The 17615-nt window shown below is 36.5% G+C and overlaps 2 protein-coding genes and 1 pseudogene across 2 annotated transcripts in view; all 3 read right to left on the bottom strand.

Moving 5' to 3' along the window:
* Positions 1–1448, bottom strand: part of LOC107665284 (chromogranin-A) — an 11820-nt gene extending 10372 nt beyond the window's left edge. Inside the window, exons 1-2 of the mRNA XM_016456115.1 lie at positions 1187–1448; positions 396–445 (exon numbers count right to left, since the gene is read on the bottom strand). Coding sequence (XP_016311601.1) covers positions 396–445; positions 1187–1232 — 96 coding nt within the window. The 5' untranslated portion in view covers positions 1233–1448. The remainder of the gene's footprint in view (positions 1–395; positions 446–1186) is intronic.
* A 2705-nt stretch (positions 1449–4153) lies between these two features.
* Positions 4154–10094, bottom strand: LOC107665379 (phospholipase B1, membrane-associated-like; annotated as a pseudogene).
* A 77-nt stretch (positions 10095–10171) lies between these two features.
* The window catches only part of LOC107665378 (protein sel-1 homolog 1-like), a 20636-nt gene continuing 13192 nt past the window's right edge, over positions 10172–17615 (bottom strand). The window contains exons 9-21 of the mRNA XM_016456242.1: positions 17545–17615; positions 16984–17138; positions 15768–15824; positions 15622–15690; positions 15468–15545; positions 15313–15375; positions 15147–15234; positions 14123–14271; positions 13874–14039; positions 13008–13082; positions 12229–12401; positions 11878–12006; positions 10172–11778 (exon numbers count right to left, since the gene is read on the bottom strand). The exon at positions 17545–17615 is cut by the window's right edge and continues 12 nt beyond it. Coding sequence (XP_016311728.1) covers positions 11572–11778; positions 11878–12006; positions 12229–12401; positions 13008–13082; positions 13874–14039; positions 14123–14271; positions 15147–15234; positions 15313–15375; positions 15468–15545; positions 15622–15690; positions 15768–15824; positions 16984–17138; positions 17545–17615 — 1480 coding nt within the window. The 3' untranslated portion in view covers positions 10172–11571. The remainder of the gene's footprint in view (positions 11779–11877; positions 12007–12228; positions 12402–13007; positions 13083–13873; positions 14040–14122; positions 14272–15146; positions 15235–15312; positions 15376–15467; positions 15546–15621; positions 15691–15767; positions 15825–16983; positions 17139–17544) is intronic.

The raw sequence follows: 17615 nt of genomic DNA, 5'->3' as shown, positions 1-17615 counted from the left end.
GCACCAAGTGCTTGTAACACTCCAAAGAGAAAGGAAAAATTGAAATCGCATCATATGACCCCTTTAAATGAATGCAACCCAACTTCAATTTAAGTTTCAAATTAGTTCATCATAGTTTAAAAGCACAGTTTGCAGTCATCTGTAGTTGGTAGCCTCCTCTGAGTAAGCACACATGGCACCAGCTGTCACTAAGCTGAAATCGTGTTGTTGAGTCACTGTCTCACTTATGCTGCTTTTCTCCACACTTCCTGACAACATGGACTATGGCTGCTGCCATTCTGTGCATCCTTATGTTCAAAAAGGCTGCTCCAAATACACATTAAAATAATATTGTACAGTAGTGAAGCTAAACTCAAACATTTTGTTTGTTAAGAAAATGATTTATAAACTCATACCTTCACATCCTTATCATCCATGTGACCTGGATAGACAGGTACCGAGAAGACTAGAAATAGACAGATAGCTTTGATAAGCAAAAACACAATGCTATAAAAAAATAATAATTATATAACAAATCAACCTATACTTAACCCTGGGTTAACTAAATGTCTTTTTAAACCCTGGGTGAAGGCTAGTTTTAATCTTTTGGTTAAGTAACAAAGGTAGGCGAGTCGTTTAGCAACAGACAACCGATCATAAACTGCTTCAGAGCTCATCTCATTAAATATTCATGTTCTTTGTACAGTCGCAGAAACTTTCACGCGCTGTTTGTAATCTGAGGAAAACCGTTAAAATGTCGAACAACGACGGTAAACAGTAGGGTATAAAACAACCATGGTGGATCTACGTGGGGAGATTTACACAGATACAGTAGACATGCGGGTTATTAAAACTGGTCGCTTGCTGTATTGTCTAATTAATGTTAATGGTTTTATAAATATGTAAATAAGAGCGTTAACCCCGGGTTTTCAATGCGAAATCTGGAAGATGATTAATTACTAAAGACGAAGTATTAGCCTACCACTGTAAAGCATGTAACAAGATAAACCACGATTACGTTGTCAAGTGTGAAAAGCCTTTTGTGCTCCTCACAAGTGTTTTATCCGCTGTCCTTGGTGCTGACAGAGACATGGCACATGTATTAAATGTACAGTCAACAGAATCAATACATAATCCGAAATGCCACTAAGTATTGCCACAATAACTTAACACGTTACGTGGTTATTTGTACATCTTGCACACTTACCAAAATTCACCAGCAACACGAGACCAGCGCATCCTCGTGCGATCATCTTCGTAATGCGAAGTGCAGGCAACCGTTCTGTTTAAAAGTGATGAACCGTCGTGCCAGAGGAAAGCGAATGAACGTTAGTACTTTCCTTTCCTCGTAGTGAATGAAAACACTCGCTGATTATGGATGCATTATGCGCAAAAGGCGCCTGCTCTTATTTGTTTCGCCGGATCACAATGCTTCAATGTCACTACTCACTACCGCAGCGATGCCGCCTTTATATAGAAGACTTGATGGAGAGGAAATGACATCAGTATGAAATACAGCTGCTTAGTTCACCATCCCCTAAATGGTAAAGGAAAAAAAGTTTACAATAATATTAATTATTATTATATGCATATACGGATGCAAACAACTGCTTTAAGTTTGCTTTAATTTCATACATTGAATTATTTAAATATATTTATACTTAGTAATAATTCACACTATACATACTACTCGGTATACAAGTAGCAGAATGCTTTTCAATATTTGGGGTCCCATATTTTGTAGAAGGGTGTGTTGGGTCGTCTAAATAAAAGCAAAAGCATAAGCATCTTCTTATTATAACATCACCCTTTCCTGAAACTCCAAATCTAGGCATTTCAAAACAAGGCTGTAGCTTAATTCTTTTTTCTTTTTAAATCAAAATATATAATCAAGGAAGGGCCCAAAATATAATATGGGTCAAAACTGCTTTAGGAAACTCAGATATATCACTCAGATATATCACCCATGCAGATGTTTTATTAGTTGAAGTTTCATCAAGATCCCATGCATTACTCAAATAAAATGGCTTTGAGCACAAGAAGATCATGATTTCAACTAAAATGTCTGTACAGTAAAATATTAAAGTAAAAAACATATTGTAGTGATTTGTTCCCTAATGAAGCAAAACAAATGGTGGGCTGTTTGGCATGAATCTTTTTGTTGAATACCAAACAGAAGTCGGTCAGTAGTGCCCGCTATTCAAAACAGAAAGTACTTCAATTACAAAAGGGACTGCATTAAACATTGGCATAGACAGTAAATGATGGACCTCAGGGGAACCATATGTGATTTCCCCACCAACTAATTTATTGAGCACAGTAAAGATGCATTAGAAAGAGAGTGGCTGGGGATGAAAGAGAGTAAATGTGCGCAGGAAGCAGATTATTAGATATGGGAGAGCAGTCATGCAATTACTTACTATACAGCATTCATTGATCCTCTACGTGTTGTGTGGGTTTTCAATTCACATGCAGATCTGATAAAACGCTTCAGCTTAATTATTTATCACTTATTCTTTTATGTTTAATAGTTTGCTTTGTTGGAAATATGCTTTCTTTGTTAATTCCAATACATGGATAATGTCCTTGTAGCTCATGAAAACAATATATCAGCCACTCATTGTGCATCTAAACAAGCCATTCAGACTTCATTTATCATTTTATTCATAGGCTACCTTAGTGGGCTCTGATAATGTGCACATAGAAGCAGCTGTTTACACATTTTACCCGTTGAGGAAAATTATATCGAGTTAAACAGATACATTGCAGAAAGGCAAGAAATTCGAGGCAGCAGACATGTTGACCACTGATTTGTAATGAGAAGATAATGCAATTTCTCTGTTCTGGACACACTAAAATTGAATGAAAATCGAACAGTCAGTAGGAGTACGAGTACGTGCTTGTGATGTATTGCATCTCATTTCCTTCAGAGAGGAAACAATGTATTGCTTCCTGTTTATAAAAGTTTGAAGTGGAAAAAAAAAACATACCATTTGTCACATTTGCTCCTGAGTTTTGCAATCTTTTTTTTCCCTAGTAGTTAAGTTATATTAAAATGCATAAATTCTACTTTGTCCCTGTGGAAATACTCAAAGCTGTACATTGTTGTTTTATTCGGTCATCTATTTTATTCAACCAGATATATTTTATAATGTACATGGGTGAACAAAATGAGTAATTTGCTTAACTACTTTCCCAGAAATGCCCAGAGAACAATGTACTTATGTGCAACCAAAATGTTCCACTCATCTACCAAACCCCTGCTATACGAATAATAATAAAAAGTTCTAATTTTTTAAATAAATGCTTGTTTTTGTGATCACGTTCAATTATTTTGGATCATGATAATAAATTAGCCATGAAAAGCAGTTTCTCAGATTTTTTATGTATTATGTAAAAAAAAAAAAAACTCTAATCAAAAGAACTCCCGGTATGGTTTACTACTGAGAGAAGACTATCGCCATTAGCATTACCTCAGATTCTGAGACATCTTCATTATTGATATTGATCAAGGCAATAGTTTTGCATTAGCTGTCAGTACAGGAGAGTAAATCAATATATATGTACAATACAAAGCCCCAAAAGCCTTTCAAATATTAGTCTTCCTAAACAGCAGTGCATAACTATGAATTGATTAAAGGTAAATTAATGAGCGAAACAGGACATTCACAAATAAGCCTTAAATTCACTCTTGTGATCTTAGGAATAGCAAATAATCAACCGAATGAGATTATATTATAAGCATTAATGGTAGACATTACTCCCGGTGGCAAAATATTACATCTGCAGATAGTTTCTTTGTTGTGTACTTCTTTTAAACAGAAAGACAGGCTAATAGCAATCCTAGACCTGACAGTTCTGAGCTATAAAGTGGATCAAAACACATCTGCTTTGAATGACAATAATATTTATGCAGCACTCAGCTATATTTGGACAAATGCAGACAATCAGACTGAACATATTTATTACATAACTGTGAAGAAACCACCAATATAATTCCATTGCTATAATTATTTGTTTGTTTCCAAAAACCTTTAGGAGCTGCTAAGCACAACTCTAAAGACAGGTTCTTTGATTGGTAATTAAAAACTTTCAGCTGTATAGAAAAAGCATATCTTAAGTAAAAACTTACTTTCAAAGAAAAAAATAGAAGGAAAACAGGTAAGTACCCCTTTTGAAAGCTTTATTTGAGAAGACATGTTGCAGCATCCAAAGCAATTATCTTATTACTTTGGGCATTAAGAAGCTCTCAAACGGTTTTGCTCTCGGAAGCAAAACAGTTGTTCTCACTCAACATTTAATTCCTTTATCTGCACAGGCTTAATGAGTTTACAGGATAACCTCTGGCCATTTTATTCAAACCATCCGGAATTAGCTTACACAGTTACCTTTCATACCTAAATTAATTATAGCAACATTACGCAGAGCTAAAAGTGGCTTTGGCTTTGCACCTGCTCTTGTGCTATTTTGGTTGGGTATATCAAAAAAGGTAATCACATTGGCATATATTTTTCTATTCTGAGGTTTCAATATTCCCATTTCCATTGTAACTCTATAGAGCAATTCAATATGAAATTGACTGTAACCAAGTCTTCATATTTTGTCAACTCCAATTTCCCTCATTATCAGTTTTACCATAGATCATCCTGCAGTGGCTCAAGTCTCAGAATAGATCCTCAATGGTTCAGAGACCGTCAAAGCAATGATATCCAGCCAAAGTAGAACATCGGGTGGGCAGACATGATGTACCACGATACTCCATATGGATGTCCTACAAGGAGGCCAGATTAACAGCCAACCACAGTGGAAGGAAAGCCAAGATGAGGTGGAGAACAGTTAGTCTGATGCCAGCTGACTGGGGCATCTCAGGAAGTGATGAGCCTGATTTTACAGCACTGGGTCTGGTGTAAATGTACGGATGACTCTGGGATTTGACAGTTTGAGCATGAAAGACATTTAAAGCAGGTAATAAAGGAATTAGCAAGAAAATCCAACACATTATGTAATTACAGTGACATAATGGCGTAATAAAATTACACTAATAATCATTTCTTACCACAGGGGGGCAAATGAGCTCAATAGGGTTTGAAAAGCTCTCCACCATGAACTTCTCCCCCTCAGGTTGAAACCTGGCACACAAGAAATGAGAGAAAAGATTTTAGAATGACATTGTGCCTGTATGACAGTGACACATAATCAGAGATTGTGCCTCAAATGCGCTGCACTGCTTATCAAAATTATTTTCTTTTCTTCATGTTTCATTTTTTTCTTTACTATTTTATTTAATGATTCGGTTTTATTTTCGATTTTATTTTATATTATTATATATTTCCTTCATTTTATATTATTTATATTTTAAATAGTTTTATTTGATATTTTCTTCATTTTATATTATTTATATTCTAAACATTTTAATGTTTAGATGTTTATATTTTATTTAATGTTTTGATATTTTACATTTCATTTTATTTTATTTTTTTATTTTGGAGCTTTGTGAATTTGTTCAGAGTTAAAGTTGTTACCATGTTGTTCCACAGTCCCTTGGCTAACTCCTCGTGTCCTTTCATGGTGAAGTGGAAACAGTCCGGAGTAAAAAAGCTCATGTCAATCTTCCCATTCTAATCAGAGAAAAATATAAAGGCACAAATTCTGAACAGCACATTCCTATTTTAATGGAAATTTTACCATTTAAACCTTAATGCAAAACTAGCAGCAAAGTGCTATAAATTATAGTAATTAATAAACAGTCAGTGGTCACTACTCACAGGGAGTCTTGGAGGATCTGCGTGTTTCAGGAACGGCTGCAAACCTACAGCAAAGTCATTCTTAAAGAAGCGGTCAGTGTACAAGAGCTGCTCCAGTGCTTTCTGAGACAAAAGATATGTCATTCAGCATTATATCAGCAAATTACAGATTCATAATATAACTGTGTAGATAATTGTGAAAGCAAACACACCTGGAATTCTAGGTTGACTCCAACCAGCTCCTTCAGATCAGCAGATCCCGCAGCTGGCTTTACCAGACAGGAGCAGAATGACCTGGAGAGATCAGAGCATTGAATAGGAGAGAAATTATCCTGTAGCACTGAAAGAATAAAGATGACAAGTCAACTGTCTTGAGCAAAACAGGCTGAATGTTGTTACACATCAACATTTAAAGACTGACTAGATATGCATTTTTCATGTGCAGTCATCATCCATGACACCACTCTCTCTCTTTAAATGATTTTGAAAGCTTGATTTAATTTCCTGTACCTTTGGAGCAGACATCCTGGCGTGGGTTTCTGTACTTCCCTCAGGGTCTCCATCGGCAGTATCTGGACCACGTTCACTATCATTCGAGGTACCTGCAGAGGTCAATTAAAAGAAAATGTTCTTTTAATTTTGGCAAAATAACTTTTTTATGTTAATATAATTTAAAATGTAATTTATTCCTGTGATGGGAACTGCCATTATTCCAGTCTTCAGTGTCACATGATCCTTTAGAAATTGTTCTAATACACTGATCTGGTGCTCAAGAAACATTTTTTATGATGATCATTAATGATGGAAACACTTGTGCTTGCTTAATAATTTTGTGAAAACTTCAATCATTCTTTTTCAAGATTCTTTGATGAATAGAAAGTTCAAAAGAACAGCATTTATTTGAAACATTTTTTTACTTGCATAAGTCTTTACTTTCACTTTTGACCAATTTTATATATATATATATATATATATATATGGTACAGTACATTCAGTTCAATCGTTTTAAAAAGAAACTGAAATTGATAGAAAAAAAATCATATTCATATCTCAAAAATTACCTCATTCATCAGCATTTCCAAGGACACAGTCATGTAATGGACAAAGTTCTCCACTGAAAACAGGGACTGTGTGTATAAATAGAGAACAGAAATTTAGAGGCACCAAAAACACACTCCTACAGGACAATATATCAGAATACAGAATCTTTAAAGGTCACTTCAGCACTTTGACTACGCCAGAACTGCTGTTTTTTAAAACGCAAACACGTTTCAAAGCACTAGTACAACTACTATGAAACGTGCTGTTAATAATCATCTTTACAAGCATCTATGTGTTCACAATCAATTTTATTTTAAGCCTCCTCTAGTTTCCGCTTTGACATTGTGAACAAAATTTGTCAATACTGTAGAAGAATCTTCTGTCTGTAGTTTGCCAAAGAAACAGCTTTGTAAGCAATGCCTTGTCTTTGCAGTAATCACAGATGTCATTCATCCCAATTAGAATGGTCAACAGTTTCCAGTCCTCATCAAAGTCAATTTCCTGTAGCAAAAGATGGAAATATCACAAAAATGGCAAGATTTCACCATCTGTATTTGTAGTTTTGGAAACAGCATATTCAAATGCACTGTAATTAAATAATACATACCTCATATGTTTTCAATGTATCAATCAAATGCCTGACTTGCTCAGGAAGATTACTAGGAAGACAACAAAATTCATATCATTAACTGATAAAATACCACAGCAAAATTAAAAATACAGTTAAAGTAAAAAATATCTTGATGGCATATTTTCAAGTATTTTATCTTTAACAACCATTTCTGAAGAATGACTAATGATGTACTGGCATTTACAAGGTGTTGTGTCCGGTTACAGCCAGGTTAAATCCAGTCTCACAGAGGGGAGCTGGGGTCCCATGGACCGTCTTGGTTGGGGCAGGTCCCACTAAATGGGGGTTGAAGAGTCGAATGATGTCTAAATCATAAGTACAGAACAGCCTGGGTCACCAGTGCAGTTAGCCTTTTTATAAAGAATTTCACAACCAAACTATGAAGATTTCTGATTGTTAATGCAGAATATGACTGATATAAAGGCAAAAGGACGTACTTGCCAGTGTAATGATATCTTGAAAGGATCCATAGCCACCAATGCTGTTAAAATATGGAATAATCACAATAAAAAGAGCATTTTACTGGCAAATAGAAGTCACTTCATTTCTAAAAGTAGTAGCCATACAGAAATAAAAAGTATTAGTAATACCTCAAAGACACGTGACGGAATTCAATAGGTATGCCAAGAACTGTGGTTGCATTTGCACCAATGGCTGTCTACAAGTGAGACAATTACTATTATTAGAGATTATTATTATTACTTTATTCGCTACACATGTGTATCATCAATAACTGCATCAGTTACTTATTATTTTGTTCTTATTTTGCTATCTGCTTAAAGGGATAGTTCACACAAAAATAAAAAATTACATCATCATTTACACACCATCATGTTGTTTCGAACCTGTGTGACTTTTGTTGTTTTGTGGAACATAAAAATATATTTTGAGAAATCTACGTTGTTGTTTTTTTTTTGTCCAAACAATGAAAGTCAATGGTAACCAAAACTGCATGGTTACCAACATTCTTTCTTCTGTGGAATACAAAAGAACATATGAAGAAAGTCATACAGGTTTGGAATTACATGAATTTATGACAGAATTTATATTTTTGGGTGAATTATCCCTAGTTGTTTACTTTATCTTTAATCACATTCATTCATAGGTCAAAAATAGTGTAGAATTAATTCTGTTGTCAGCTAACTAATGAACAGTGTCCATCAACAATGCACTACACTGAAAAAAGGAAAGAGTACATAATCACACTCACTGTCAATGAATCCCCAAGGGCAGCGATCACTTTAATATCCGCTGCCTTCACCAACTCAACTGCAATAGAGATATAGTGAATCAGAAGATCAGGCACCAAAACATTATCTAAAGATTCTGTTGTGATGAAGTTTGCCTGTGGTACAACAAGAACTAACATTCATCAACAATGATAAACATCAGGACCTGGGTAAAAATGACTTAACAGCCTCAAAGAAAAATGCAATTAAAAAACTGCCTTATTCATGACTAGTACTGGCAGTTTGTATAATCAACTTTGACCATATAGATCAGTAGTCTGATACACTACTGATTACACAACGTGAGCAAAGCACTGACCCTAGACCAGCCTACCTGAGGTGGGCACAGAAGAGGAGGGGCTCATGTCAGGGCACATGAAAGGTGGGTGTTTGAAACTGATTGGCCTGGTCTTCTCAGGAAACTCCTGTAACAAAATAACAAGCTCTTTTCTGTGATGTCACAACTAAAACATCATTCAAGTCACGGACCACACCATAGACCAACTGGAGGACTAAAAAGATGTTTACATTATGATTTATTACAGATAAACCAATCGGAAGGTTGTATTTATGACCTCATGTAACATTTCAACATGAAAACATCCTTGATGATTAAAACATTTCCATCACAAATACACAAACGCACCGTTCTAAGCGCTTCCTCACTGTAGTGACCGAGTCCTTCCTCATATTCCAGCCTCCACTGGTCACCTTGGGAAAAATGTTAAGATCCATGAGCAGTTTGGGCTTAACAAAGGTCAAAATATGACAGTCCGGCCTCCACTGGCTAGCACAAAGGCCTTCAACATAGCTCCACGCAAACATCTCCTTCCTTCATCCTAAATCAATCTCACACATGTAACGTGGGCCCTGCGCTCCAGTTTATCTTCCCAGGTCTGGATGCTTCTAGCACTTACCTTTGACAGGACAGAGGGCTAGCAAGCAGGTTGCCACGGCAATGAAAAGCCACTCCATGGTGGAGCGTTTCCAAGCGGGTTAGCACAATGGATGTGCGTGCAGAGAGAACGGGGCCATTATATCAGTGCCCCTTTATCTCCCCCACCCAAAACAGCTGAGTGACGAAGTTCAGGCCCACCAACATAAAGCATGATCCAGGCACACATGCAACTGCCAGAGGACTGGTGACCATTCACAACTTTAGAGAGCTTTAATGGAAACCATTTCACACTGGGGCCTGGGAGAAACAGACCCGCAGCTCAATGCAGTTCAGAACCAGGAACCCTTTCAGAGAGAAATAAGAGATGTTGTGCACACTGGATGTTTGTTTGGACTGAATAGCATTTGTAGGTCTAATTATGTTAAGATAGGAAATTACATTCCTGTGAACCCATTGATTTTTATTAGTTATTTAGAAACATTGTCATTTGAAAATGTAATTATTTCCTTTTTAAGACTCATCTGTTATTATCTCAGTATTATGAGCGGTTTGACTCACATGGAACATAGAAGAATTTGTTATATGACTTTCATAGCTTCAAACCACTGCTGAATTACGAGAACTCTGCAAAAACAATCTAATGCTCTGGTGAATCTTTGCAAGAAAAACAGATCTTTACATCCTATACACATACATACATTTACATTACAGACTTTTTTTTCACGTTGTGGTATTGCTAGATTACCTGAAACAGCAGACACCATCGCCAATCTAGACATGTTCACAATTTAAATGATCTGAAATATTTTTCCTCTGAAAAAGAACCTAAAACTGAGATTTAGCACACAAATAGCCACATCCCAAAACAAATGAATCAGCTTCAGGAAGTTGATGTTAGATTGCACAGAGCTACAGATCTTACACGAAAATCAAAAATAGTTCTGAGAGCAATGTATTGATCTTAAAATAAAAAAGGTGTCTTGTAATACCAAAAACTGAGCATTATAACCATACAGCAACCCATTCATAAATTAAAATATTTTTTGTGTATGCAGAGGAATTTAAGACTTATTTTGGAAACTTTTGGAAAGGCTGAATGACTGCTAAACAATGAGGTTTGAGGTAAGTAGAGCTTCAAAAATCTGAAACATATTGGACACTAGCCATAATTGCACTGAATCTTTACCCAAAAACACCCTACAGACACACTTTTGTAACAATAAAAGGAGATCAAGGGCTGTAGTCATCTGAATGATTCAAAATTTGGCAAGGTGAGCATTTATGGCAATAAAAAAACCTTTTGAAAGATTGCTAACCTTAGACTACTTACCGTGTAGTTTATTCATCTGTAACTGTGCACATATTAATCAAGACAGTGAAATCTACATCATGTGCTAGTGAAAATTACTTTTGTCCAAATACTGATGTTATAAATAATTTCTAGACTTAAAAAAAAAAAAGAAAAAAAAAGTGTGAACTAATTAAAAAAAAAAGCAAGCCACTTAAATGAAAGCATGCTTAGAGTATCAATTTTTTACATATCGAATTCAGAGCGCAGACCACCTCGCACTCTGCATCCCAAAGAGGCATGGTGTCCGAGTCTGAATTTTTACCAAACTTAATACAAAAAAAAAAAAACTAACAAAACTGAATGGGTTGCACAAAATAGGTTAGATCCTTGGCTTTTAGCACAATGGCAAGCAAAAAGCAGAAACAACTAATGGAGTTCATTCAGCATCATTGTCTTTTCCCCCCACATAGTGAGCATTGATTTGCGCAAATGTTATTTCACCTGGCAAAACCCTGAGGCGCACATTTAAGATATTGTAGAAGTTCGTCTAGTTTTTCTCCAAGCCACAGTTAAAAGACTAAAGAGGGGCTGGACAGGGCAACAAGAGTCCTGAAAGCTCTTTTGGGGTTTACAGGATTAAAGACCACAGCAGGGTGTAGGTGTCAGCGGCTGTCCCGAGAGAGAGACGCTAATGGGCCTCAATTTGTTCTCCTATATCCTAGACCTGTTCGGTCACCTCCACCCTGATCTCTGCTCTCTCACTGTTCTTCAGGCTCTCCTGCAGGCTGTTCAGGCTGGCCCGGAGGTCTAGGGGGCACTGGAGGGGCTATGGGTACGGCTTGGTGCTGTCTCTGCCGATATGCGATCACTGTGCCCAAGAGCAGAGCAATGACAGTCATGAGGTAGAGATCCCATTCTGGACCCAGTAACTGGTCAAGATCCACCTGAGATAGAAGCTCCTTCAGCTGAAGAAAAAAAAAAAGATTCATGTTATTGGTTATTCCTTGACTAGAGACTGACTAAATCAGATTTCAGGTGGATGCTGACTGACAGATGTGACTTACATTGAGATCCTGCAGGTACTGTAATGCATAAATGAAGCCCAGCTTGCAGAGGGCCAGGAACACAGGAACTTGGGCGTCAGGACTGGCTTCTGCAGCCATATCATAGAAACGTTTGGCCAGATGAATGTCCTGTGGAGGAACAATCAAAAAAAAAATTGTGCTACAGATCAAATGTGCGCAGTAAAAATTTTTTAGAAAGAAATAAGAAATAAATAAATAAGAAAGAAAGAAATATAAAACTAAATGCAGCCTTGGTGTGCATTAAGACCTCTTTTAAAAACTTCTCACAGACTCCAATCTTTTGAACGATAGTGTACATCTTACAGTTGTAAATATGCACGGATATTTCACCTGTTTAATACCCAGGCCCTTCTCATGCATATAGCCAAGGTTGAACATGGCCTGTGCACTGTGCTGTTGCTCAGAGGCCAGGCGATAATGAATGACTGCAGTCTCATAGTCCACATCAGTGCCATAACCGTAGAAATGATAGTCACCTAGCTTGATTCTGGCCACTGTGTAGCCTGTGAACAAAACGAAAGATAAAACAGATAATGTTACAGAGGTCCTGGGTATTCAACAGCTTCATAGAGCATATATATATATATACACACACATACATACACACACACACATACTATAACAAATTATTATAATAAACTTTTTGAGGCTCTATGAAGCTGTTGAATATACATGAATATATATATATATATATATATATATATATAAAATGTAGCTTATTTTGCAACAGTGATTGTCTGACTTTACATGATCCTGTTTATTACGTAGCTGTGTACCAAGTAAATAAATGGGCATGATATAGTGAAATTATTTTATCAATATTTAATCAACTTATTCAAAGAGTAATATGAGAGCAATACGAGTATGACAAAACTGTCACAGTGTAGAAGATTGGTTGCCAGGGACAACAGCAAAATTCAGTTTAGCAGCAATGATACTGAAATGTGAGACAGCAGGATGCTGCAATTCACCAATCAGAATCAAGTATTTGAGAGAGCCATGTAGTAAGCAGTTATATTTGTCTCACTATAATTATACATTATTATAATTATTAAAGCACTTTGGCATTTTGCTAGAGTGACTGTGTGGGTTGAAGAGAACAGTCTAACCTTGAGCGGCTGCTCTGGTCCAGTGGAGCAAAGCCCGTGGGTATGTTTCATTCTCATTGAAAATCTGTGACCCCTCTGAAAGACACAAACAGACACAGAGCAAGATTTATCTTTACAAATGTGAAATGTCTTAATTTAGCTGGGTTTTAATTTACCAAGGGACAGTAAACATGAAGGGAACTTTATAAGCAGTCTCTCAGGCTTTTTGTGCAGACTGCTTTACCTTCACAAAGATTCTGTGACCTTCTTTAAGTGTTGCTACATGTTTAGACATGAATTTCCATAACTTATTTTCCAGTCGTTTACGATGACTAATGATTTTTTACAATTTATTATAATATAGAGATTTCCAGGTTTTCATTAGCATGTCAGTGACATTTTAATTGCAATAATTTCTTAAAAGTAACATCTAGCTGATTATCTAGCAAAATCAATTAAATATTTTAGAACAGAACATAAAATAATAATAATTATATTCTCTTTGGAAAGGTATATTCTATATAAAATATAAAAGTCATACATCCATGACTTTTCCAGGCCTAAAAATCTAAAAATTAGCTGATCATAACCATGGGAAATCTGTGCTTTATTACAATATATACAATATTATTAATTAATATTTATTATTTTTTTCAGATTTGCTTGTTATGTTTCATATATTTTTTTAATAAAGATATGGTTAAAAAACTAAATTCAAATTACAAGGCAGATGCTGGCTGATGTGAAAACTATTAGGACAGATTTAAAGGATCAGAAAAACTGGTGCTCTCTCTCAGACCAACTTGTGACAAAATACCACAATTAATATGCATGTAGGTGTTGGGGGTCTAGCGCCCTCTGGTGGTAGCGGCAGAGCACCGACTCACTTTGATCGAGGATGAAGGCCACATTGCTCTGGGCGACCTCATAGCCCTGTTCGGCCAGCAGTAGATACTGTACTAGAGCAGAGTCCATGTCGCCCTCCTTAAAGCTTCCGTATGCTGCCATGAGTCTCTCAGACCAGCGGCCGCGCTCACACACATTCTTGAAGAGCTGGTCTCACAAACATACAAATATCGTCAACTATCAGAAAAGTTTTTTGAAACATGGCTATGCATGATGAAATAATGTCTCACCTCAACTGCAGTGTGGCAGGAGCGCATGACCCCAGTCCCTGTGGCATGCATCTGGGCTAGATTATAGAAAGCTAGGATGTGACCCGCTTGAGAAGCCAGGTTAAAGAATTTAAGAGCCTGTTTATAATCACGTTTCACCCCAATTCCATCTAAAATATGAAGAAAGTGAAAGTCATGAATGCACTTTTAATACTCTCAACACCCACAAGCTGAAATGACTAAACACACTTCTCAGTCCTCAATGTTTGTCAAGATCATGTCAAAGCAGAATGCAGGTGGGAGTTTGTCATGGCAACAATCACCTAGGCAACCAAACTAAAAGGAGTCAGCTGGGATTTAAGATAAAAATAAGATAAATCACTATTGAAGTGGAGGAACAGTGAGCTAGACAAGCAGGTAGAAAGAGGGAAAGAAAAACAGAAACATGTTCTGAAGCAGTATTTTTAAGCGCAGAGCAACACTTGAAAAATTCACAATATACATTTCCATGGCTTTTCTATATTTATTTTACATGTTATTTTACAAATGTCTATTAAATATAAAATAAATAAAATATCAGCAATATTTGTTTTTGTTATTACTATTATAACTGGAAATTTTTCATGTCTGATAAAAATTATTTTTAAATTATTTTATATAACAATAATAATAAGAACAATAATTCTTCCCTGTTCCATATTCTGAGGCATCTGCTGAGCAATTGTTGGGAATATGCACACTTCTGTATTTGCTATGAAAATATGAGTATTACACTTTTTGGGAAATTAATGCATTATTTATATATCTAATTTAACATTCAAGATGAAAGGAATGTAAAGAACCTCATGAATGATGTACTGTTTTGTGGAATTCTGTGGGAAAATATTCCATGGCCTTTACTGGCTCAATAAAACCTGTTCCCTTAGTGTCATAAATGGCTGCCTATTTTTCCTTTTGCAGTAACAGCAGGAAAGGTAAAGACGCAGAAGTGAAGGGGGAAAAAAAGAAAACAAATTATTCACATGCAATCCCTTTACACACTTACTGTAGTACATGGTTCCCAGCTGTAACTGTCCATCCACCCATCCTTGCTCTGCAGCCTTCTGAAAATACTTCAGTGCCAGGTCATAGTTCTGGAGGATTGAGAAGAAAACAACTCAAAAAGTATTTTAGTGATACAATGTTCAGTTAAACTCATCCAGGAAACTCACCACAGGAACACCCCTTCCATACAGGTAAGCCATACCAAGGCCACTCTGGCCAACCGGATTTCCCTTAAAGATGCCAATAAAAATGTCAGATTAGAGAACATTTGAAAATAAACAGTTTCTGAATCATGACAGGAAAAAAAAAAAAAAATTCTCACCAAATCAGCAGCCTTTTTGAAATAATGCAGGGCCGTGTCATTGTTCTGAGACACATACTCACTGCCTTCAGAGTACATCTGAGACAACAGAATGAGAGTTAGAGTTAATACAAGACAACAGTGAGATCATTCAGTTAAAGACTTAAGTCTATACCTTTCCAAGGAAGGCCATTGCATGTGTATTCCCTGCATTTGCTGCTTGGTTAAAATACTCATATGCTCGCTGAAAATGACAAATAGAAAGTAATTATAAAATCATTAGACGAAATGCACATAAGATGGCAGAGCCAAAAAAATTACCTGATGATTCTGTTCCACACCTCGTCCTCCATGTAAGTGTAACTGGCCCAGACCCACCTAAACAAAAAATTTAAATGTGATGTAATAATCAAAAATAAAAGTACATTACAAGGCCATTAAAGGGTTAGTTCACCCAAAAATGAAAATAAGTCCATAAATTACTCACCCTCAAGTCATCCTAGGTGTATATGACTTTCTTCTTTCAGACGAATCCAGTCGAAGTTATATTAAAAATTGTCTTTGATCTTTCAAGCTGTTTAATGGTACTCAGCGGGTGTTGCAGTGCATCAGTCCAAAAGAAGTGAAATAAAAAGCGCCCATCCATAAAAAAAAATAATAAGTGTCTCACACGGCTCCGGGGGGTTAACAAAGGCCTCCTGTAGCGAATCGATGCGTTTTTGTAAGAAAAATATCCATATTCAAAACGCAATAATCACTTTAATGTAGCTTGCGCCAACAGTTGTACACTGGAAGCAGTTCCAGGCGGATGACGTATGAGGTCGGTGTTGCGCATGCGCCGGTGAGTCTCGTGAAAACCAACGTTTGTTAACAGGAGCAAAGGAAGCAAAGTTTCCTTACTTTAGCAAAGGAAAACCAGTCTCCTCTTGGCTTATATCGAAATCCTCCGACATTCTTCTTTACAAATCCTCGTTTTGTACTTCTAATTCGTGACCGTTGTTTTGTTTTGATCTCTCACGTCACTTCTCAGCAGCGCATGCACAAAGCTGACCTCATACATCATCAGCCCGGAACTGCCTCGGTGTACAACAGCGAGTGAAAGCTAGATTAAAGTGATTATTACATTTTAAATATGGTTATTTTTCTTACAAAAATGCATCGATTTGCTACAGCAGGCCTTTGTTCACCCCCTGGAGCTGTGTGAGACACTTTTTATTAAGGATGGGCGCTTTTTATTTAACTTCTTTTGGACTGATGCACTGCAACACCTGCTGAGTGCCATGAAACAGCTTGAAAGATTAAAGACAATTTTTAATATAACTCTGACTGGATTCGTCTGAAAGAAGAAAGTCATATACACTAGAATGACTTGAGGGTGAGTAATTTATGAGCTAATTTTCATTTTTGGGTGAACTAGCCCTTTAATGTCAAAACATGAAATAGACAAAATAGCTGCAGTGATACAGTCTATGTTCAACTTCAAATAATGCCACAGGGTGAAATTTTTCTTAGAGAAATCAAAATGGTTTTATTTTACCTGTGCCTGCACATCTCCTTTCTCAGCTAAGAACTGGTAGTACTGGATTAAATCCTCCTCCAGCATTCCACTGCTAGAACCAGGATTTTCCACTTCATCTAAGAGCCGGGTCCGCTGTACTGCACTGCCCCCTGTCAGGGATACATCGCTGGCCACTAATAAAAAAAAAAAGAAACATTGTCTTAAGTTACTTTGATATTACAAGACTTAATCATCAATGAATTCAGATCTGGAATGAGTGAAAACAACTGAGCAGTACCAGTCAGTACAGGCGAGCAGAACGAGCAAAATTCAAACTAAAAATAAATGACTTCAGACATTTTACAGTTTTTTTTTTAATGTTCACACTGCTGAGAAAAAAAGTTTAAATATAGTTTTTCAGTCACTAAACATTTCCTTAGATGGACTGGGGGAAAAAAGGCATAGAAACCATGATTACAGTTAGTAAACAAGATATCATCTTTTCAAGTGCCCACTAGGGATCCAGATAACATCTTTTAAATGATGTTGTGCTGAAATTAGACATGTATGAGGACTGCATAGAAATGTGACAAGATTTACCGTAATTGGCCACTAGTCTGTAATGAGTGAGAGCAGATTCACAGCTCTGAGGAACCCCAACCCCTCCCCAA

This window comes from Sinocyclocheilus anshuiensis, unplaced genomic scaffold (genome assembly GCF_001515605.1).
Source record: "Sinocyclocheilus anshuiensis isolate Anshui unplaced genomic scaffold, SAMN03320099.WGS_v1.1 scaffold199, whole genome shotgun sequence".
NCBI lineage: Eukaryota > Metazoa > Chordata > Actinopteri > Cypriniformes > Cyprinidae > Sinocyclocheilus > Sinocyclocheilus anshuiensis.
This window is presented reverse-complemented; position numbering and strand designations above follow the sequence as displayed.